This window comes from Tenrec ecaudatus, chromosome 13, assembly GCF_050624435.1.
Source record: "Tenrec ecaudatus isolate mTenEca1 chromosome 13, mTenEca1.hap1, whole genome shotgun sequence".
NCBI lineage: Eukaryota > Metazoa > Chordata > Mammalia > Afrosoricida > Tenrecidae > Tenrec > Tenrec ecaudatus.
In genome coordinates, this window is record NC_134542.1 from 77,381,168 (window position 1) to 77,404,867 (window position 23,700).

At 44.2% G+C, this 23,700-nt stretch overlaps 1 protein-coding gene across 1 annotated transcript in view; it reads left to right on the forward strand.

Moving 5' to 3' along the window:
• The first annotated feature begins 1,867 nt into the window (after positions 1-1,867).
• The window catches only part of DPP4 (dipeptidyl peptidase 4), a 101,899-nt gene continuing 80,066 nt past the window's right edge, over positions 1,868-23,700 (forward strand). The window contains exons 1-3 of the mRNA XM_075529134.1: positions 1,868-1,873; positions 2,721-2,808; positions 17,305-17,310. Coding sequence (XP_075385249.1) covers positions 1,868-1,873; positions 2,721-2,808; positions 17,305-17,310 — 100 coding nt within the window. The remainder of the gene's footprint in view (positions 1,874-2,720; positions 2,809-17,304; positions 17,311-23,700) is intronic.

The window sequence follows — 23,700 nt, forward strand, 5'->3', positions numbered from 1 at the left end:
AGACTGTAACTACTTATGGGAATAGAAAGGGTGATCTTTCTCTTGTGGAGTAGCTGCTGACCTTGTGGATCACAGTCTAATGTGTAACCACTCTACAAGGACCAGGGTTCCTTGGTAAATAGGAGAATGAAGACAAAAAAGACTGTGATAGTTCTAACTTTTAGTTTTTTTAAAACCAAACATTTTATTGTGGGCTCTTGCAGCTCTGATAACAATCCATTCAACAATTTTTAGTTTCCTTTAACCTTGGGTGGAGATGCATGTAATATAGAGATTATGGGAGAAGGGTATAAAGTGGTTGATGGAAGACTTAATAAATTCAGTTCAAGCATCTGCGTTTGACTGTGAACAACTGTTTTCAGGAGTAACTAATGGTCAAGGGGGAAAGGATCCCCGAGTTTCTAAGAATGGTCTGCAGATAAAAGGTGAAAAGTTGAATTCATTCAGCCATGTGTTAATACCTCCTAGGACTATGTGTTGTAATCATTTGTTCCTAACTGTTCACAGTGGGGTCTTGTTTTCAGCCTAATGAACAAGCCGAGAAGAACTTTGAGGATGCCTGGGTACTTAAGAGAGCAGGTGCCCTAACCAACTGCTTCCCTGTGAATTCTGTACCCAAAGAAAGAGCCAAGGCTGGGCACTCACGTGTCATCTCCCACCTCTACCCTCAGCTCTAGAACAGCTTGGCATGTTTTAGTCATGCCCATTTTTGTGAAATGAATGGATAAATAGATGACGGCTGGGGGGTGGCGCGGGAAAGTGAATTAACAAACTAGAGGATGTAATGGAGAGCTGAGGAAAGGGGAAGCCACATACTCACTCACTCACTCACTCACTCACTCACTCACTCACTCACTCACTCACTCACTCACTCACTCACTCACTCACTCACTCACTCATTCACGTGTGCACACGAGCTTGCCTTTTCTGAGCCACTCTCCAAGCCTGGAGGGTCAGAGGCCTTGCGGTAGAATGTGTAAGTCCCTGGAAGAGGACTCTGAAGTCAGGCTCCTCCACCTTCCAACTGCTGACTTAGCCTCTCTGTGCCTCTGCTTCCTTGTCGGGAACAGAGCCGCTGCCTAGGGGAGTGCCGGAGAAAGAAAGGGGTAACTTCCACCCAAGTGTCCGAGTTAGGATTTTTGGTGTCTTGATGAGAAAGGAAGCTCCCTGGACAGAATCTAAATTCAGGGACTTCCCCTCAAGTGCCATTCAAAGGTGAACACAACCCCTTTTTCTTGGTCTTTCTTTCCTCTTTGCTTTGCAGACTGCCGTAGGCACCCCACTTCCCCCAGCACAGCCTCTCACTGGCCTCGGAGTCAGCCCGTGGACCACAGCAAGCTGTGGGAATTTGCTAAGCCCGACGCCCAAGGGCCTCTGGTCACTGTCCGTCTGTCCACATCAGATTTCGGGTTCTGAGAATCAACGTGCCTTTCAGCGGAGACGCACCCCGCACCCTGAGTCTTTCAGCCCTGGTTTCCAAGTTCACAATTGGGCAGCCCCTCCCCGCCTCCCCGGGTGTCCGCCTTGGGCCCCTACCCGGCCCAGCCCCCAGGGTCGCCGCACCCAGGGCTCCAGGGCTGCAGCCCAGTGATAGCTCTGTCCGGGGGAGGTGCCTCTAGGGCGCCCTCCGACCAGGATGCCAGTGTCCCGCGCCCACTGTGCCTTCGCCCGCGGTCACCCCCCGGCCCGGCGGCGCCTTTACAGCGAGCGGGCTGGCCGCTCACTAATGTTTAACCCGGGGCTGAAACTTGCAAGCGCAGCGACTTGGCGCCGCTAACAGAGGAGCAGGACGCCCGTTTCCGCGACTCGCCAGACTTGGGCTTGCCTCCTGCTCCCGAAAGCTCCTTTCTGAGGACGCCGTGCGACCATGAAGGTAAGTACCTAGCGCTCTTTACATGCCTTTAACCCTAGGGTTACTTCATAGGTGCTGCCTTTTCGCCACCTGTTCCCCAGACTGCCCCAAGTTCACGGGGCTAGGCACTCTCAATAGGCAAGGAGCCCAGGGCCTTGCTCTAACAGGTGGAGGGGATGTCCAGGGCGCTTCTCTCTCTCTCTCTCTCTCTCTCTCTCTCTCTCTCTCTCTCTCTCTCTCTCTCTCTCTCTCTCTCTCTCTCTCTCCCCTCTCCCCTCTCCCCTCTCCCCTCTCCCCTCTCCCCTCTCCCCTCTCCCCTCTCCCCTCTCCCCTCTCCCCTCTCCCCTCTCCCCTCTCCCCTCTCCCCTCTCCCCTCTCCCCTCTCCCCTCTCCCCTCTCCCCTCTCCCCTCTCTCTTTCTCTCCCTCTCTAACTCTCCCCCCCCTCTCTCCCTGGACCAGAGGAATTTCTTCCAAAACCCACATGCTGAGTCTTGGAGGACCAGAAAGCCATGCACAAAACGCAAGACCCAGCCCTCAGGTGGCCTTAACAGGCAGGCTGGACTAGAGAACCATGTCTGTGTTCAGGGGCCACAAATATTCAAAGACGCAGGGCTTTCTACTCTCCAAGAGCTCCGGTGTCTGAAACTCAGGGGTCTTCCTAAGCTGCCCTACGAGGTCGCTAAGAGTCGGTGGCAGTGAACTTACAACCAGCCCTTCCATGCTGCACTAATTGCACACCAAACCGCCCTGCACCCTATGCCCTTCTTCCTACACGCTCCCATCTGCAAATCCCACTGTCCATGTAGCAGCCCGGGGACTCCAGTCAAATGCGGCCCTCTCACCAGACAATTTCTGACCTCCTTGCAGACGCTGTGGAAGATCATCCTGGGGGTGCTGGGTGTGGCTGCGCTCATTACCATCATCACGGTGCCCGTGGTTTTGCTGAACAAAGGCAGTAAGTTTGAAACGTTCGACAAAGATAAGACATTCGGAAGTCAGAATCAGACTGCCTTTTAGCACGCTAAGGGGACCTGGGGATTTTGCTGGGCACTGGGTCCCAGCGCTGGGTTACAGCTGCAAGTGGTGTCTGGATTCACTTTTTGGGAGAATCCGTGCAATGTTTAGTGTGTGAGCCTCGACACTGCCACGCTTCTGTTATTCTAACAAATGCATGCTGCCTGAAATGAGGACGACGCCTTCGGGTGGCTGTTTATGGAATTTAAAATTCACTGTTGGGGGTGTGATCCCTGGAGGAATAAGGGGCTGTACATAAAAATCCCAAGTTTACCAGTAAGACTGTCTCAATGGGCAGAAAGGCTGGAAAGAAAGCCCCAAAATGCGTTTTTGAGAACATCTGGGTACAGGGAACCCTGGCTGTTTGCCTGCCATTATGATGGTTGGATGCCTAGGATGCAGGGAAGCGACTGTTTGGACACTTGAGAAGTCTGAGAGAGGAAAATCATAAGGTTGGCATGCGTGCTAGCATTCAGAGGGGCCCGAGGTCAGCGCGTTGGGGGGATGCTTTTCATTAAAGTATTTTCAGATACTATAGCTCGCCTCAATATTCCGGTTTAGTCTGTGCTCTTAATTGAAACCATTCAGATTATTGAATGCACGCTATTTAGTGGAAACACTAGTTCCCGTCTCCTTGGGGCCCTCCTTTCTTTTAAAATGCGCATTTTCATATTAGGTTTACAGTTTCTGGATTGGTCAGCAAACAGAAGCATTCTCTCTGGATGGTTAAGACATGCACTTAGGTGGCGTTGACACACTGTGGGGCTCTTTTCCCCATCTTCCAGCAATGGTTCAGCATTACCACCTGTATTCCTTGTCACCAACCAGCTGCAGATTGCCAGACTTGTCTTCTGAGTCACTTATAGTTGGACTCCAACCGCTGGTTTGGGGTTAGTAGCCAAGTACTTTAACCATTCTTGCCCCAGGGACTCCATCCCTTGTGGAACTATCAAAACCCATGCTTTGACTTTAGGACCAGGGCAGAGGTGTCCAGAGTTGAATTATAAAATGAGTTGGCCTATTAATAATTACATTTATTTACTTAAGAAAGCAGTGATCTCATCATTTTAGACTCTTAAAGGTAGACTCAGTCTACCTGTATGTGACTCCTCCTTGCAAACTATTAAAATAAGCCCTTTTGGGGGGAGAGGGAGAGCTAAAGTGACTCCTTGTGTCCTTGAATAACAACACACAAAAACCTTGTTGTGAGGAAGAGCAGGAGGTTCACTCCTTCACTTAATAGTCAACACCACCCACTGTGCTAGTTGCTGTAGATATAAAAAAGTAAGCTTTATAAATATTAAGGTAGCTGACCCCGACATTTATAACATAATGGGAAACAGATATGCAGGTAATAATAACCTGTGTAGTCCATTTGTGAGGGTTTCGGTTTGAGAGTCCCTAAAGCTTCATTAGGCGCCTCGGTGGCATGGTGGTTATACATTAAGCTGCTAACTTCATGGTCAGCAGTTCACAACTGCCAGCAGCTCCCAGGGAGAAAGTTGGGGTCCTCTACTCCTATAAAGAATTACAGTCTCAGAAACTCACAGAGTCAGTTCTACCCTGTCCTACAGAGTCGCTATGGGTTGGCATTGACTCAATGGCATCGAGTTTAGCAGTGGTTCTCAACCTTCCTAATTCTGTGACTCTTTCATACAGTTCCTCATGTGGTGGTGATCCCCCAACCATAAAATTATTTTCATTGCTACTTCATAACTGTAATTTTGCTACCGTTATGAATTGGGTGACCCCTGTGAAAGGGTCATTCGACACCCCCCCTCCCCAAGGGGTGACGACCCACAGGTTGAGAACCGCTGGTTTAGTGTATGGCATCATTGTCGAGATAAATTAAGCTAATCATCAGAGTCCTCGAAGAAACAGAGACTATACTTGGATAAGCTACTTGAACTGGCCAGTGAAGTAGCCAAAGGGTCTGCTGTGCACAGCGCCATCCACAGGGCTCTCTCAACATTGTTGGTGTTAATGCACTCACGATGACCCTCAACAGAACAGAATGAAACGTTGCCCATCTTGTGCCTTCCTCACAATTGTTCCTTTGAAGACTAAGGTGCACCAGACACAAATCATGGTATCTTCAATCACCGTATGTGCGTGCAAATGCTGAAGAATTGTGGGGTTGGTGAAAAAACATTGAATAGACCATGGTCTGCCAGAAGAATACTATCTGTCTTGGAAGAAATACAACCAGAATCCTCCTTGGATTTTGATTTGCTGGGAGGAATATGTAGAGTGGGCAGGAACTGTTTTTCTACTTCTCTATGAAGCACATAGTCATGTCTACTAATGAAATTTGAATAAATACTTCAAGAATGTTCTCTTAGCAGAGCCTGACAGGCTTACATGCCCCCTGAACTTCTACTTTACGTCTCACTCATGGGAACCCCATGTGTATCGGTGTAGAACTGTGCTCCACCAAGTTTGCAGTAGGTGGTTTTGAATCACCAGGATTTGTCCTTTCACATCGCCTCTGGATAGTCTTAAACCTCCACATTTCAGTCCTTTGACCCCACCCAGGGACTAGCCCCTATCTAAGTACTATTGTGATTTAGGAAGATCATCACAGCATAGGCTGGCAAACTTATTTGGCTTACTGCCCTCTTTTCAGAAACAAAAAAACAACTTAGTACTGTCCCTCCACCCCCAGCAACAACAACAACAACAACAACAAAACCTTTTAACACGATAGCCCACAACCCAGGGTAAAGGGTGGGCATCTGCTTTGGCAGCCTTTCTGGATCACTCCAGCAATGAGCAGAGAGAGTGGTATCGCCCACTTTGGGGAGCACTGATTTAAAGGGACTGGAGCAAACTTTCCTGGGAGTTAGGAGGGGCACTTAAGGCTATCTCGCAAAATCAGAGAAGCCTACGTTAGTGAGAGAGATTGAATAATCAACATCAGTATCTAGAGATTTGCTTTTCCAGAAAAAAGTGAGTGCCTTAGGTACCTTTACAGAGATACAAGTCTATCCCTATCCCTTCCATCCTGGGATTATAAAGGGATCCTGGGCCAGAGAGGAGAGTAGGCAGCAGGAGAAGGAGTTTGAGTTTAGCCTATAGATGATGAAGGGCCTCTGGGGAATTGGAACAAGAGAGTATCTAGCCGGAAATGGTAGGTATGACAATAGGAAGATGATTAAGGTGGAGCAAGGCTTGAGGAGGATGCGCTGATGTGGAACAAACTCAGCAAGGGCAACAGAGATTGAGGTGACAGCTACTCAGACTTGTGAAAGATGAGACTTGGGTAATTAACTGGTTATATGCAGGACAAAAAGGGTAGGGCGTCTTAGGATGCTCTGGGTGAGACAACTAGGTGGATGTGCGGCTTCCTTGTAAGTTTTTGGCTGGTTGTTTTTAACTTTTTGTTGTGGTTTGGGTGACGTTTACAGGTAAAATGGTCTTCATTTAGATAATTTATCTACATTTTGATTCCTGACACTGGTTTCAATTCCTGCCCTGCTCAGAGCTCCTCCCACTTCCTCCTTCTGTTCACCTTTTCCATTCCTCCTCCTTTCTTGGCTTCTGAGCGAGGCTGCCCTTTCCTCTCTTGTGCCTGGTCACTCTCGGGGGAGGGCACTCCGTGGTGCTCACCTCATTCAAAGCAAAAGCACTGTGGATGAGTCCATCGTGACTGCTTAGCCACCCTGCGGAGCCTGGGTGGCATGGAGGGTACCCATTGGGTGGATAGTCACAAGGTCAGCAGTTCATCAGTCACCAGCCGTTGCCCGGAGAAAGAGAAGGCATTCTATTCCCGTAAAGAGTTGCAGTCTCAGAACCCCCAGGGCAGTTCTACCCTGTCCTTTAGGGTTGCTGCGAGTTGAACTGGACTGAGCTCAATGGCAATGAGTTTGCCCTTGTTTGAGCAACCCGATAGGAGAGAGTAGAACTACTCCTTAGGGTTTCCGAGACTGTGCACCTTTATGGGAGCATGCAGCCTCATCTCTCCCCTACGGAGTGGCTTGTGAGTTCAAATCACCCACTGTTAGGTTGTCAGCCCAATGCTTAATCCTGTGAACCACCGGGGATCTTTAGTCCGCTGATAGGTGTGTAAAGGTGAATCATGGGGGAGGTGGTTTGTTGTATGCATATTTATTCTTAACACTCGAGTTGTTTCTATTCTGATGTTTCTTACTTGGCGTGTACGTAGATATGAGGAGAAATGGGAAGCCATCTTGTTTCAGCTCCTGCCTTATTTTAAGGGACAGATGTAGGAATACAGCACTTCATTAAATCAGCATTCCCATCCCGGGGCTCTGCTATAATTATGGACGGTATTACTTACAAGGAATCCTGAGCCGTTGTCCTCTCAGCCTCCCCTCCCCCCAACCCTCCATTTTGTTTAGGTTTAAAATCAAATAAATACAGGGGAAGGAGATGGACATGAATGGAGAAAGAGGGAGAAGAGAGAATGAAAAAGGCAGGGAACAGAAAGGGAAGGAAGGAAGGCGGGTGGACGATTGCAGTAAGAAAAATGAACAAAGACATAAATGATATGGTAAGCAAAGAACTAAACAGCAAAAAGGAAGGAGGAAGAAATGAGCAAACCAGATTCCTCCTTAACAGGTTTGTTTAAGAGGTTAGTGTTCTTTCAATGAAATACTGACTTCAGCAAAACTAGACACATTCAGACCAGGAAACGGGAAAGAGATATTGATTCGAGTAACATGGGCTTTCTACTATTGCTGTATTTATAAGAATAAAAAATTTCTTGACATCAGGTGTTTGGCTAAGCTCAATAAAGAGTTCAGTATTTTAAGTTAGAATGAAAACAAAACTCCACAAAGACTGCCAGTGAGTTAATTTGGACTCACAGCCTCCCACGGGATGGGGTGGACCTGCCCCTGGGGGTTTCCAAGGCTGTGAATCTTTATGGGAGCAGAAAGCCTCATCTTTCTCCAGCAGAGCAGCTGGTGGGTTCAAAGTGCTGACGTTGGGGTTAGCAGCCCAATATATAATCTGTTACATCGCCAGGAAATAGTACAAAGGAGTAATGGACTAACTGAACTAGATGAAGCCCAGCCAACATTACCACCTAATCAGATCAGGATCGCAAAAGAAGGCCTTGGACAGAGTAGGAAAAACTGTAATAAAATTCAAAATCATAAAAAGACCAGACATACTAGTTGGAGAGATATTAGCACAACCCCTAAGACCATGGTCCTTAGACACCCTTCAAACCTGGAGATGACTTTTCAGTCAACAGACAGGTCTATAAAACGAGCAGTAACACCTGTGAGAAGCATGTTTCTCAGAACCATCAACCACATGAGATGGCAAGGGCAGAGTTTTCCCAAAACTTAAGTTCAGAAGGTAAGAAGAGGCAGCGGAACTGGGTGAAGGGACGTGAAAAGGAAGGAAGGAAGAAGTGGGGAAGGCACTTGAGGGATTGCAGCTACTCTTGTGAAATAAAAATGTATAAATTACTGAATGGGAAACGAATTTCTCAGTAAACCTTTACCCAAACTACAATTAAACACACACACACACACACACACACACATCACTACTTTCAATAGAAACAGTAGAGACTTGTGTTTTATTTTAGATCTCTCAGTTATCCTATTATGGATATTGCATTTATCAAAATATTCCGTTTCTCATTTTAAAATATCTTCATGACTTAGTTCAAGAACAACTTACTCAATATGTGCTATCTTTCTTTTCCTTTTTATATTATACTATTTGCTATGTTTTAAAAATATTTGGTTGTTTGTCTTTTTGTTTTAGTTTTACCATAGACTAAAAACTCATTTCTGTTCTTTTGTTCTCTTCGCAACTTTAGCAGTAACTTTCCCCAATATGTTCTTTCCGTGCATAGGGGATTGATTGCTCACCCATATATCAGTAATAAAAGACAACCCAATGGGAAGGAGACAGGAATGATCAGAGAATGAAAAGATAGCATCTATCAAGATGGCCTGAGGAAGTCTGGGATCTGTTCCAGGTTTAAAAGCGCAGACATTCGCCTGAATGAAAGCTTTGTATATTTCAGAGGACATTTTCTAAACATTGTGCTCTGTATAAGCTCAAGTTGATCTCAGGCAAGCTGAGTGGATTGTTGTCAACCTCTTTTGAGTGCCCAGAGGTCAGTGGATTGGCCTTTTTCAGGCCAGCCATTTGGGTTTTTGGGTTCCCTGGCTATAACAAATTCCTTAAATGTCTCTGTCTTTGCCTCTCTTCTTTAAAGAGATTAGAGATGAGAGAATTGTTTGTCCAATGGCTAGTTAGAGAAAGACAGGATAAAAGACTGAAAAGAGCTGGATCCATGAACTTAAAATATATAACTGAGCCGAGTAAGTGGTTGAACATAATATACAGGAAAGTCCTCCTTGTGGAAGAGAACTGTGCAAACCTATAATAATAGCCAACATGTAATTACTGTGCAGCCGGTGTTGGGCAATGAGTCCTTGCAACAGCCCTTTGACAGTGTGGTTGCTGGTGTTGTTAGATACACTGGAGTTTAAACTCTGAGGGCTAGGTTTAGAGAAAGCCCAAGATCTATTTGCAGCTTCTCCATGTGGATTAAGCCTCCCTTAGGGGCTGGCCAGAGTGTGTCCTTAGAGCAATAGGGTTGAAAAGTCAAGCCAGGCCCTGAGAGCCTTGGTTGAAGGGTTCTGGACTGATCATGTAAGCTTTTCTGTTTAGCTTGTGTGGGGGTCCCAATCATGGTCCCAGGCCTGTTTCTGTTGGCCCACCTGCAACTGGGCTGTATCGATCATGCTTCTTTGACAGCTTCCTTTGTCCTCCCGCACCTTATTTAAGCCATAGGTTCTTGGTAAGCTCTTGGGTGTCCTTGTGACTTTGTGTATGTGCCCTCCCTCCTCTGGGATGATCTGTCTTTGTTCTATTTAAATGTCCTCCTTCGATTGTATTCCAGATGTGGGGGGTCTCATTTTTTTTAACCTTAGACATTGGTGCTGTCATCGACCTGATGAGCAATAGAAGTAAACACTGCCCAGCCCTACGTCGTCAACATCGTCGTTATGTTTGAGCGCCTTGCTGCAGCCACTGTGTCAATCCATCTCCTGGAGGGTCTTCTTCTTGTTCATGGCTCTTCCACTTTACCAAGTCTGATGCCCTTCTCCAGGAAATGAGCCCTCTGATAACAGGCCCAACGTGTGAAAGACAAAGTCGCGCCATTACCACTTCCCATCTGGCTGTACTGCTTCCCAAACAGATTTGCTTGTTGTCTTGGCAAATCAGGTACATTCACTTTCCGTTGCCAGTACCATGATTCACATGCATCTACAGACTTTGATCTTCCGTAGTCATTGTTTGTATTTCCCATGTATTTGAGGCAATAGGAAGTGTTATGGCTTGGATGAGGCACACCATAATCCACAAAGTGACCCCTGCTCAATTATTACCGCATTACAGAGACTTTGATTGTTTTACATATTTATTGCTGCATAATAAATTATCCCAAAACTTAATCACTTAAAACTAAAGCAAACAAAGAAAGAAACATTTATCTCACTGTTACTTTGGATCAGAGATTTGAGAACAGCTTATTTGGATAGTTCTTGGTGTGTGTGTGTGTGTGTGTGTGTGTGTGTGTGTGTGAAGCTACTATCAATATGCGATCTAATGGCTTGCCTGGTGCTGGTGCTGGACAACCCACTTGGAAGATCACTCAGCACTCATGTGTCTTTTGTGCAGACATTCCTACCATGTAGGCCTATCCACAGTATGAGATGGCAGCTTACTTCCCTTAAAATAAAGGGACCAAGATATCAGCCAACCAGGAAGCTTATGCAGTAGACAGGAATGGAGAGCCATAGCTGACCTCTGGCTTCCTTATTGCTTCAAGGCAGAGGGCAGACAAGCCTTCCCAGTCATTCCTTCTTCCTAGTCCATCCTTCTGTGCCTATTCTGATACCAACTGTTTCTCCGACACCACACTGCATCTTTTCTGGGTTCAATAATTTAATACAATGGTCACACAGAACTCACAAGCAATACAATTACGTGAGTTTATTAGGTAATAGAAATGACAAGATGGAATGACACAGTGGCTGCAACAATGGGCTCAAGCAGTGGACTCAATGAACACAATTGTGGAGATGGTGCAGGAGCAGGCAATGTTTCCTTCTGTTGTCATAGAGTTGCTGTGGGTCAGAACCGACTCGATGGCACCGAACGATGACAGCCTTAGGGGAATTAATAAATGACCTCAGGTCAGGATCCAGAGCACTTTACTGTGCTCACGAGGAACTTGTGCATGGATCAAGAGGCAGTTGTGGAACGAGAACAAGGGAATACTGCATGGTTTAAGATCTGACAATTATAAAACTGTGCATTGGGGTTGTACCCTGTCAGCATACTCATTCATTCTGTCTGCTGAGGAAATGAGAGAAACTGGATTATAAGAAGAAGCAAAAGACATCAAGATTGGAAGAAGGCTTACTAACAACCTATCCTATGAGGGTGACACAGCCTACTTGCTGAAAGCGAGGAGGACTTGAAGTGCTTGCTGATGGTGATCAAGGAGTGCAGCCTTCAGTCTGGATTGCAACTCAGTGTAAAGAAGACTTAAATCCTCACAACTGGAAGAATATGTAACATTATGATAAATGGAGAAATGGTTAACGTTGTCAAGGATTTCACCTTGCTTGAATCCATAATCAATGCTCATGGCGGCAGCAGTCAAGAGAAAAAGGCACATTGCTTTGGTAAATCTGCTGCACGAGAACGCTTTAGAGTACTGGAAAGCAAGGATGTTTACTTTGAGGACTGAGCTGTGCCCGGCCCAAGCCGTGATCTTTCCCATTGCCTCACAGGCATGGGAGTTTGGACACTGAATAAGGAAGACCAAAGAATTGATGCGTTTGAATTGTGGTGTTAGAGAAGAATATTGAAATCATCATGGACCACTATCCAAAGGACAAACGAGTCTGTCTTGGAAAAAGTCTGGCCAGAATACTCCTTAGAGGCAAGGGTGGTGAGACATCATCTCACATACTTTGGACATATTGGTAGGTCAGGCCAGTCTCTGGAGAAGGACATCAAGCTTGGTAGAGTGGAGGGCAGTATAAAAGAGTAAGGCCCTCAAGGAGATGGATTGACACCGTGGCTGTGACCATGGGCTCAGCATAGTTGTGCCTCAATGGCACCTAACACCAACACAGATCAGAATCAACAGACAGCAAGGAGACAGTCATTGCTGTCCTTAGCCAGCAGTCTGGCCTCTCTCAGTCTTTCAGCCACATGGCAGCCAAATCTCTCTCTGTTTCTTAATCTTTCACTACATAGCCACTGACCCTTTGCCTCCATGAACCATGAAGCCAGATTGCCTGTCACTTTGTTCCACAGTTTTATAAGCTCGGGCCAGATGAGGAAAAGGTACCCCACAGTCTTGCACTGTTCCTCCGAGTCTTTGTGTCATGTGGTAGTTACATAATCTGGTGTCAACTTGAGACTATTAAGAATGAAGGAGTGGAGCTTAGCCTGCCAATCAGGTCACAGCTTGATGACCTCATTTGGAGGCACGAAGGAGATTAATAGCTCACTGGAGGCCAGATACACTCTCTGCTTGTCTCCCTGCGAGACATTCCTGTTGACAAGCCTCATGGAGCCATGCTGATGGCAACCAGAGCCCTGCAGTTGGAGGAGCCACATGGAGACCCACACCAGAACTGAGATGCTTCCCCCACCACTGGATCACCAAGATTCTCCACCCACTGTCCTGTGATCTCCCTGCATTTGGTGTCATTACATGTGTTTTGTGAGTCTGAAGAGGACTTTAGAGATTGGTATCAAACATATGGGCTAATATTGGACTTATGAACTTGATCTGGACTGAGCTGGGATGTTTTCTCAATATACAATTGCTCTTGTATATAAAGCTCTTTCTTATGCACATGTGAGTGCCATGAATTTGCTTCTCTAGTCCACCCAGACTAGCACATTCTATGATGAATTTACTCTTTCTTAGCCTCTGCCACTTTCAGACAGATATCTTGAACATGCTCCTCCAAGGTCCTTGGAGTTTCTTTCTTTCTCTGCTTCAAAGATATCTTATCAATTTGCTTTTCCTATAGGCTCAGTGTCCGTGAGTTTCATTTATTGAAAAACAAGGGTTTGGGGAGTGGGGTATAATATAGAAGGGTGGGAGAGATGAGAGTGAGATGATGTCAAGGATTCCAGGAAGGAGACTGATTTGGAAGCAATGTAAAATTCTGTTTAACATGATTGAACTATGGAACGGTATGACATCGGCATTAACTCCCAAATTACAACAATTTAAAAGAAGAAGAAAAGCACAGGTCCAGGAATGGGTTTGAGGCTTGCACTAAATCCTAGCTCCAACTTAAGAACAATTGGTCCTTACATCATGGCCCTGCTTGATACTCACCCTCAGGACAGGAACACAGAAGATACAGGTGCTATAGAAAAATGTGAAGGAGAATTTAGACGGTGCCTGGCTATCAGATAGAATAGCATCTGGGGTCTAAAGGCTTGTTTCCCAACAAGCAGCTATCCAAGTGAGATGTCAATTAAGTACACATGGAAGAAGCACGCCATCATCAATTCCCGAAGGACTGTAAATCATATAATCTGAAGTCAAAGGAGGGATTAGTAGCAGAGCCGACACTGTGAGAATCTGGTGTGCAGAAGACTAGGGATGACAGTGGGAGCGCAAGATGCATTTGTAGAACTGCATTAGGAAATAAGCCTCTAGAGAAATTCCCATATCTAAAATTCAGGGATGGGAGGAAAGGAGCCATTAAACAGAGTACTTGGAAGAGAGGAATAAAGAAGTTCGAAGGCATAAACTTGACCCGAACACGTAAAACTTTGTATGATGGCCTCTCACTGACCCACAGTGCTATAGGGGACAGCACTGGGTACAGAGTGAGGGAACAGTGCCTGGTCTGGTGCCCCACCCCACCCGCCACTGGAGCAAAACATGAAGAGAGCGCAACCGAGCAGCAAAGGGAGTAAAGCAATGAAGTCCCGGAGGAATCCCGAAAATAGACTTCGGAATCGGTGGGCAGGGGTGGCACTTCACCAGTTCCGATTGGAAAACATTCAGAAGGGTCAGCAGATGGACCTGGAACTATACAGGCTTTTTTTCCCTCTCATGATGGCAACATACGTACAAATGTTTGATACAATTGATGTATGGATTGTTATAAGAGCTAAACGAGCCCCCAATAAAATGATTATTAACTTAAAAAAAATTTTTTTAAGCCTTTGACAGTAGATCCTCCCAATGATGCAGGCTTGACCTGCTCTGGTTTAGAAAATTTTCTGTATTTTCTGTTTGTATTGTTCTGTTTGGTTTTTGCTCATTTACAGTAAAGTGTATCTCAGAGGTGTTATGTCAATGGAAGCAACCATCCTGAAGCTGTGATATGCTTTTCTGGTTTTTGGTGTATGAAACTCAGGATTGATAGACCTATAGGGATAGCAAGTAGAATAAGCATTTGGGGGGGGAAGGGGTATGGTGGGGGTGGGGTAAAAGGGAAACGATGACAAGGATTCCATGTAGAAAAGAATGTTTGGCAACTGGTTGTGGTAGCAACTGCACATTATACTTGATGTGATTGAAATATGGAATGATATATTGTATGTATATATCCCAACTAATATAAATAAGTAAGAAAAAATTGGATAAAGAAAAACAACATAGCTTATCTTATAATCCTGGGCAGCTGGGGCGGGGTGGGGGGGTGATGAAACCTGACCAGTCCCCTCTATTAGTGTTACACATACCCTGTCTGCATAGTTCTATGTAATCATCTAGTGGGAGGTCCAGAGACTTGAGTAGAAGAACCATATATAGACATTTCACTCCTCCAGAGTCTCTGGGCATTTTTATGACCTAGCCTCCAAAATGACTTAACATCATGTCTGTTGAGTTCTATCAGTCTTCAAGGAACCCCCCCTCCCCCCAAAAAAATAAGAGAGAATTACACAGGGGCATGAACATCAGGAAATAGATATCAGTGGGGGCTATCTGGGAGCTGGCTAGTACAGAGATTAAGGAACTGGCTCAAAAGTCCACAGAGTTGAGATTCCTCAGTAGACACTCTTAAATTGCATCTCACTCTGTTAGTTTCTGAGCAGAGAAATTTTAATGTGGTTATGCTAGCATCAATTTAACTTCCTTTTCCTATAGCTGTTTTATAAAAGCATGTATGCTCATTGTTCCGAGGAAATGAGCTTCTAACTAATGCCTCTAAACCTCGGGAAAGCCGCACGTGTCCAGTAATGTCCACAATATGTCCTGTGTGAACGGCGGCAATAGTTTCAGAACACGATGCATATAATGTCACTGAAAATGAACACATCAAAAAAGGCAGACATGACAAATGTTTTGTGAAATAGGTTTTCAGCACCATTAAAACAAAAGCAAAGGCTTCGACAGGGGCTCGCTAGAAAATATTAGAACTGGGGCATCCAAATCTTGGTGAGAGTATTTCGGTTGATCCAAGTCAATGTGTAACCATTGCTTTATGGACGGCTGCTAATGTTTTCATAGTAGTAGATCAATACCTTATAAATATTTTTATCTTTAGTCTTCCTACATCCATTTTGATCTCCAAAGGAGGTGATTTCTCTCATTTTGAGCGTAATCTGAAAGCACAAAATTAGAGTTTCTGATTAGCTGTTTTATTGTTTGCCAACTGATGCATTTGTAGTTTTACATTTTACTCCAAAAGCATAATTTTCTAAGAAGAGTTTTGTTTGTGCTTTTATTTCAGTTTTTAACTTTCAATTTTTTTTGAACCTATAGGGACAGCAAGCAGAATCAGGGTTTCAGCAGGTGGATTCAGGGGTGGGGTGGGATAAAAGGGAGATGATGTCAAGGAGACCAGGAAGAAAATATGTTTGGAAACTGATTGTGGAAGCAATTGTACAATTCTGCTTAACATAACTGAACTATGGAATGATATATGTATTAACTCCCAATTAATAATATCTTTTTAAATCGGGAATGGGTTGGGGGCTTGCACTAAATCCTAGCTCCAGCTTAAGAACCATTAGTTCTTACTTCATGACCCTGCTCAGTACTCACCCTCAGGAAGGGCACACAGAAGACAGGGTGGTGAAGAAATTAGATGGTCCCCAGCTATCAGTTCAAATAGTGTCTGGGGTCTTAAAGGCTTGTCTCCAAACAAACAACCATCTAAGTATGATGTCAACTAAGTTCACATGGAAGCAGCACACCATCATCAATCACTGAAGCACTGTAAGTCATATCACCCAAAGTCAAAGGAGGAATTAGTATCAGAGCCTAACCTCTGAGAATCTGGTTTACCGAAGACTATGAAAGATAGTAAGAACCCAAGATTCATTTACGGGAACTACATGGAAAATAAGCCTCAGGTGAACTTCCTTTATCCACAATTGAGGGAGGGACGTGGTTACTAAATGGAGTGCATTGGAGAGCTGAGTATAGAAGATCAAAAGCATAAATCTGACTTGAACAGTTAAAATCTTGTCAGTTGATTCCCACTCTGAAGCATGCTGGATCTGATTTGGTTTCAACATTTTCTGTGTTTGTTTGTTCATATTAGGGTGTATCTCAGAGGTGTTAGGTCATTGGGGGTCACCCCCTTGAAGTTGTGCTATATGTTTTTCAGTGTTTTGGTATATGAAACCCAGGATTGATGAATTTATAGGGACAGCAAGTGGAATGAGGGCTTCATTGGGGGAGGGGCGCAGTTTACAGTGGGGGTGGGGGTGAAAGGGGGATGATGTCAAGGAGTCCAGGAAGACAAAGAATGTCTGGAAAATGGAAATCTAGGAAGCTCTTTTTAAATGTTACATATAAAACATTTTCTTTAATTAGTAGGATGTATAAATAGGGACAATTCTTTACAGGGACCTTTACCACTGTGGAAAAAAGTAGACGAATGAGCTTACAAGGTCCTTAAAATGAATATAATCCGGTATTGAAGAGTCAAAGAGCACAGGCAGTGTAAGCCAGTCTCAAAACAACAAGGATTTCACGTGCCTGGCACTCTGTGGGGCCTTGCGGCTCAGATCTATGGCTTCCTGTTGAGGCAGGGCATAGGACAGCACAAGTGCCAAGCAGCTCCTGAGGGCTGCTCTACCTTCCACTCCTCCCGGCTCATTTAACAATGGACACCCAACTCCAGGCAAGGTGGTCTTTGTACCCTCAGCACTGTCTCTGTGGCGATGTGACCCATCCCCTTTGTTGTCTTAAGTCCAACTCTATCATACTTGCTTCCTGGATAACTCAGATTTCCCTAGTATGTCCCTTGATTTTAATTTTTTTAATCCCATGATGAAAACTCTTTCAGTGGGATATTTAAAACTCCTCGGGCACTTCGGTTCTCAAGTAGCCAGAGGCAATGTTTATGAATTTACCAACATTCATTTCATATTACGGCAAGGAATTATGGTTCTAAACAATCCAGATGAGATCCTGCTCTCACGGAGCAAGCAGATGGTAAGGACACAAGTGATTTCACACAGTAATAAATGCCATGGCAAAAATAAAGTATACTTGTGAGGACTGAGGGATACTGAGAATGAATTTCTTACTCCACGTATAGCCCAAGAGGGTCCGAGCATGGGTAACTTCCATGATCAAAAGTTACCTCTGATTTTTGTTGCAGTATACTTTGGGGGTGGAGGGAGGTTGAGTTGTCTGGGTGAGACGAGATGGTGCCTTGGACAAGAGCGAAAGCTTTGAAGATGGCAATAAGGGATGAAATATAATGAGATATATATTACAGGTAAGATAATGTATAACGAAGCAAAACAAAACCCACTGCCATCAAGCTGAGGGCAAATCATGATAAGCCTATGTAGGGTTTTCCAGGCTGTAGATCTTTATGGGAGCAGACAGCCTCAGCCTTTTGCCATGGAGAGGCTGGTAGGTTTGAACTGCTGACCTTATGCTTAGCAGGCCAATACTTACACAACGGCACCACCAGAGCTCCAAGATAATGTGTAACAACAATGTGCAAAGCAAGGACAAGAGTGGAAGTGAGCACCTTGAACAGCTGTGAGAATTTGTCTTTCTCTCATAGAGATTTCTCCCCCCAGAGCTGATGTGAAGTGGTTATTCTGCTTGAATGTCATACGTTACACTCCTTGGTTAGTTTTTCTTTTTCTAACAGAAAAAAGGACCAACGTTTTCTACTCCTGTAAAGGGGCAGTTCTACTGTATCCTGTAAGTCGCTATGAGTCAGAATTGACTTAAGGGCAGTGAGTTTGGTTTGGGTTTTACATGTAGGATTTAGGAGCATCCTCTAAGGCCTGGACACTCAACACAATAGAGGGCCATTCGCCAGTCCAGCAAATACTTACTGGACACTGTCTACATGAACGAAGGGCTAGATGTAATGCCGTATAGATGGTGGGTGCTCCTCTCGTCCTCAAATAATTCATAATATTAAAGAAAGAGTAATCATTAACTCTAATAAAATGTCCAAGTGTCCTTCTCGTAAATGATCAAACTATGATAGAAGCACTAAAAAGCAGATGGCATATGCTGACCAGAGAAATCTTTTCAGAAACCACCCAACCATACAGTGTTAATAATTAATGGTCCTAAGTACAATTTATCCAATTTTTATACTGTCCAGGCATCCACATTTTCAAGTTCTGGACAGTTTACAGCCCCCCACCCTACCCCCATGTCCCATTCTGAGGACTGAGGCCAAAAGGATACATATCAGAACAAAAACCAATCTTGGGAGATGTACAGCCAGAATGCTCCTTAAAGGCAAGACTACCGAGACTTCATTTCACACATTAGAAGCGTTTTCAGGAGGGGCCAGTCCATTACGTATCCTCTTAGCTTTTGTGCTACCTCACTGCGCATTCCTTCTCGTGTCCCACAAAAGTTCCTTCTCGTGTTTCTGACTTTGAACCTTGGACTACTTCCTAGATCCATCCTAGGACTGTCTTTACATTAGGTGAGCTCATCCATTCCAGGGCCATAATTACCATCTGTTATGTGACAACTCCAAATTTCATATCTCAAGATAGAAACCTCATCCCTACCTTGTAGATACATATCTTCAACTGCTTAGCACACACCTCTATTGACATTGACATCTCAAACTAACATCTTTTGAAGCTCTTTATCATCCCCAAACTTACTCCTCCCTTAATACATCCTGTCTCAGTCACTAAATATTTTATTTTTCTTTATCTCAAGACTCAAATCCTGGTAATGCATTTCTTTCATTCACAACCAGCAATCCTAGGTTTATGTTGAGCTTCACCCACCACCTCCATGCCACCACCCTAGTTGGTGGTATGTACACCATCATAGTTCATCTGAAATTCTCCAAAATCTCCCTAATTCTTTTCTTACCTCTCTGCAATCTATTCAAGGCACAGAGGCAGGATAACTGTGGCAGGTAGTATTGTAAAGCAATTCCCAGAATTTCTAACTCTATCCTGCATGCCCTGCCTAATCACAGAGATGGTGAATAGGAAGGATTTTACGTTATAGTATGCAGTGCAGTTAACCCAAAGAAAGGGAGCTTTTAGATAGCTGGGCACTAACCTAATGACAAAGATTCTCTGGCTGTTTGTAGAAGCGGTATAACTGAGCACCATCAGCTTTCTTCACCGCATTTGCTTATGCACCCACCCATTTGTCTTCAGCGATCTTGTCGGGAAGATGAGCATCATGGAATGCCAGTTTAATAGAGCAAAGTATTCTTGCATTGAGTGAGTACTTGAGTAGAGACCCAATGTTCATCTGCTACCTTAATATTAAACCTATAAATGTATGCACATAGATCTATTTCCCAATTGTCATATATAAATATATTTACATATGTGCGTGCCTGTAGTTAGACCTATATAAATGCTCTTGGCTCCTAGTTCCTTCTTCTATTTCCTTTTGCTTTCCTCTTGTCCCACTATCATGCTCAGCTTTCATTTGAGTTTCAGCAATTCCTCTCAGTTACATTGCCCTTGATCAAGCTCTACCAGGCCTCCTACACCCTCCTCACCATCAATTTTGGATCACATGTTGTTCCCTTGTCCCTGGGTTAGTTAACACCCACTTACTTTCATCCACATCCCCCTCTCCCATGTCCCCCTGGAATTGTTGGTCCCATTGTTTCCTCCTCCAGATTGTTCATCCTGTCTATCTTATTTAGATAGACCTGCAGTGATAATAATATGCACAACAAATCAAGGCAGAGCAAAGCAAAGCAACAAAAGAAAACAAAACAACTATCACCACAACAAAAACTAAGGACCAAAAAAAGAAAAGCCTGTAAATAGTTCAAGGTCTGTTTGTTGGCCTTTGGGAGTGTTTTCCAGTCGAGTCTGATGAGATGCCACGCCTGGCCCCCAAATCTATTTTTGGTATTCCCTGGGGACTTTGTTGCTCTGTTCCCCTTGCTGTTCTGTTGCACGCCCTTAGTGTTTCGCCTCAGTGTGGTGGGGTCAGATCGGATGCAATTCCCACACTGGACACTGCATATCTTTATAGGAACAGATAGCCTCGTCTTTCTCCTGTAAATAATACATAGTGTGTATTTAATAAGTATTTGGAGAATTAAGGGAATTATCTTTCAGCTCATATAAGAAATTGTTTCTGACAGAAAATTTTAAGTTTTAAAACTTTTATTTAAATGCTTGTCTTCTTAAATTCACGCAAGGTATTGGAGTTAATCATCTTGTATTAAACCATCCTGTATACTTAGAATTTATATAATGCAGAATTAGCAGCAATTTGGTAAACATGCAATAAATCCATCCTCTCAACTTATTTTGGAGTCTATTTAAGGGAAGACTATTCAAGTTAAATATTTAAATGGTATGAAATCACTTGATTAATTGTCAAATATGTGCTGTCCATAAAAGTTTAAAAGATGAGGGGAAATAACAATTTTAAGGTGAGGAGCAAGGGGTGCGAACCCAGAACTAAGGGGTAGATGAAGGGCTGAAGAGGGATAGTGAGAAAATAAAGGCCACCATTGCAAATGGTTTCTGAGAAGAGAAGAGACGAGAAGGGAAGGGAAGGGAAGGGAAGGGAAGAGGAGGGAAGGTAATGACTTTGGGAGGCGTCAGGACTTATTAGGACTTGTGCTGCAAACTTGGGCAGAAATAAGCGGTGAAAGGAAATGGAAGATGCTTGAGAAGGAAGAAATCAAATGAAAAATACAGTCCCATGGCTATCAGGAAGACAAGCATCTGAGGCACAGGAGGAGTGGGTTACCACCTGAAGGACATCAGCTCTTCCCCTGAGCGCTAAAGCCTGGCAGGAGGGACAGATACCAGAGAAGTGAAGCGCACGGCAGAAAACCTAGCCCTGCTGGAGCTTCTGCTCTAAAAGGGGAGGCATTGAATCTTCTTATGGGACAATGTTGCTCGCTTTAAAAAATGCATTCCTCAGGGCCTGGAGGGTGCAAGGTTTCCAGTGGAGGGAAAATGAAAAGAAAATCAGGAATCTGTTAGGAAGATTGTCCATTTGATGGGTTTTAAGAAAATCATGATGAGAGTAACAGCATGCCCCACAGCCCAGTTCTAGGACTCCCAGAGAGCGCCGGCAGCCCTTTGGGTTTGGGAGCACTATGTTTGGAGCACTGTGTTCTACTGGTGCCTACCAAACGACTCCGCTCCAAATGGTACTACTGGCCAATCTGTTTAGATTATTTTCAGACATTGCTTAAGCATTTCACAAAGCCTAATTCATCGATACCAATTTACAGAAATGCCAATTTACCAAAAAAAGAAAAAAACCCTCCTTATGTAGCATTTATCATGTGTCCTCTCCTAAACACTTAGGTTATTTAGAGAAGTGCTGGTAACCCCAGGCTTTGAAGCTGCATCGCCTGGTTCAAATGCGACTTCAGGACTTACCATCAACCTTACTCTAGTTTCTGTTTCTACTATCTCGGTCTGTTTCCTTATCTGTAAAATGGAGATAATACTAAGGAACAAATGAGGACTATGTGCACAATGCCTAGAATAATAACTCAGCATGCTGGAAGTGCTATAAAGAGGTGCTGTAAATTTTGAAAATATATTTCTATAACTTTTCTTATTCTCTTATCATCTCTAAAGACTGCTACGCCTATAACACTTGTCCGTACTCCTGAAAGTTTTGTCTGGCATATGCTCAGAAAGGACTGATTTTGTTGAAAGTGCTTATTCCAATGGTTATTTTTCCGTATGTGGTAGATGATTAACTTGTCATTAAAAGTAGTCTTGTTGATGACACCTACAAAAGTTTCTAGAAAATTGTTTAATGGGTCTATGCTAGAGCTTTCTATTTCTATAAATGCTGATATTCTCTGATCAGTTCTCATCCTAACATGGGCAAATCATTGCTAGGTTGGACTGCAATTCCTCCCATTGGTATCTCACCGCAACTGTTTTAAAAATATTTTTACAGGAAAAACCACCCTTTATTAAATTAGTTGCACATTTTATGGGCCTGTGGACTATGCACCCATACAGTGTGGAAATGCTTCTGCTTTTTTATTATTTCTCATCACAGTGATTGCAATGACCTAGTAACAGCTCTATAAATATTTATTTTAGCCATTGTTTCATGACTATTGGTTATTTCCCACGTAGTCCTAACAAGGGAACACAGAGCAATTGGAATCATGAAAAACAAAATAAAACAAACGACCTAATAAAGCAATTCCCATTTCAGAAGGCAACAAGCCACGGAGACACCTTGTTTAATGCTGGCTTTCTGTGTGTGGAGCAGGAGGCTAGTGCAAGGCCTTGTGACCCCAATGAGCAGTCCCTCTTGCTTTGCATTTCTTTGCTAATTACAACATATTATGTCACCTTGACCTGGACATTGAGGCCCGGAAGTTCTACCCACTTTCACTTTCCTGCTCTTGATGTTGAAGTCGAGGTGGGTACACTTATTTCAGGACATTTAGAATTGTGATCTCAGCACTTTTCTTTCAAAACTGATCTTGGGAGTGGCCCATTTGCTTTGCTCAGAGTTCTGAGAATGTCTAAATCAGAGGTCACTGAACTAAGCTCTGGGATCCCAACGAGCCGTTGTAAATAGTATTATTAGAACATGACAATGCTTGCTCATTTAAGTGTTGTCTGTGGCTGCTCTCTCGTTACCATGGCAAACTTGAGTGATCACCACAGAGACCACGTGGCCCATGCTTAAACCAAGCTCACTGCCATCAAGTCCAATCTGACTCCCATTGAGCCTGCAGGGCCGAGGAGAACTGCTCCTTTGGGTTTCTCAGGCTGATTCATCTTTCTCCCATGGAGCAGCTGGTGGGTTTTAACTGTTGACCTTGCAGGCCAACATGTAACCAATTACGTCAGCAAGGGCGCCTAGTATGGACCATAGTGCCCGAAACATTTACTGTCTGCATGGGATCATCTTATAAAATAAGAACAAGACCCTTTTATAAGTAAGATGCCTACCTGAGGGTGTTGTGATGACTATAGATATCATGTTAGATAGATCAGCAGAGAGGCAGCATAGAAAAGTTGGGAAAGAGTACAAGGAGAATTCCGAGAAAAGCCAAAGTTACTAACTCCTAGAAGGATCGTCTGGGGCTTGAGTACAAAAGGGAAGAAGGATCCAGAAGAATGGGGCTCACCCAGCCGACTCTGATACTGCTGAGACGAGATGAGGGGCTTCTGGATATTCCCACAGAAGCCAGAAGGTGGGGCAGCTGCTACTGCTGGCCTCAGGTCAGCAAGAAATAGGAAGTCCCTTTTTGTCTTCCACTGAAGACCAGACTTTCTCTATTTCTCTTCATTGGCAAAACCTAACAGGACGCTTCTAGTGCCGGGTCTTGGAAATACAGCTGTAGTCTTCCTCTAAGGCAAGTGGGGATGAGCATACGTGGAGCTGACATACAATAGG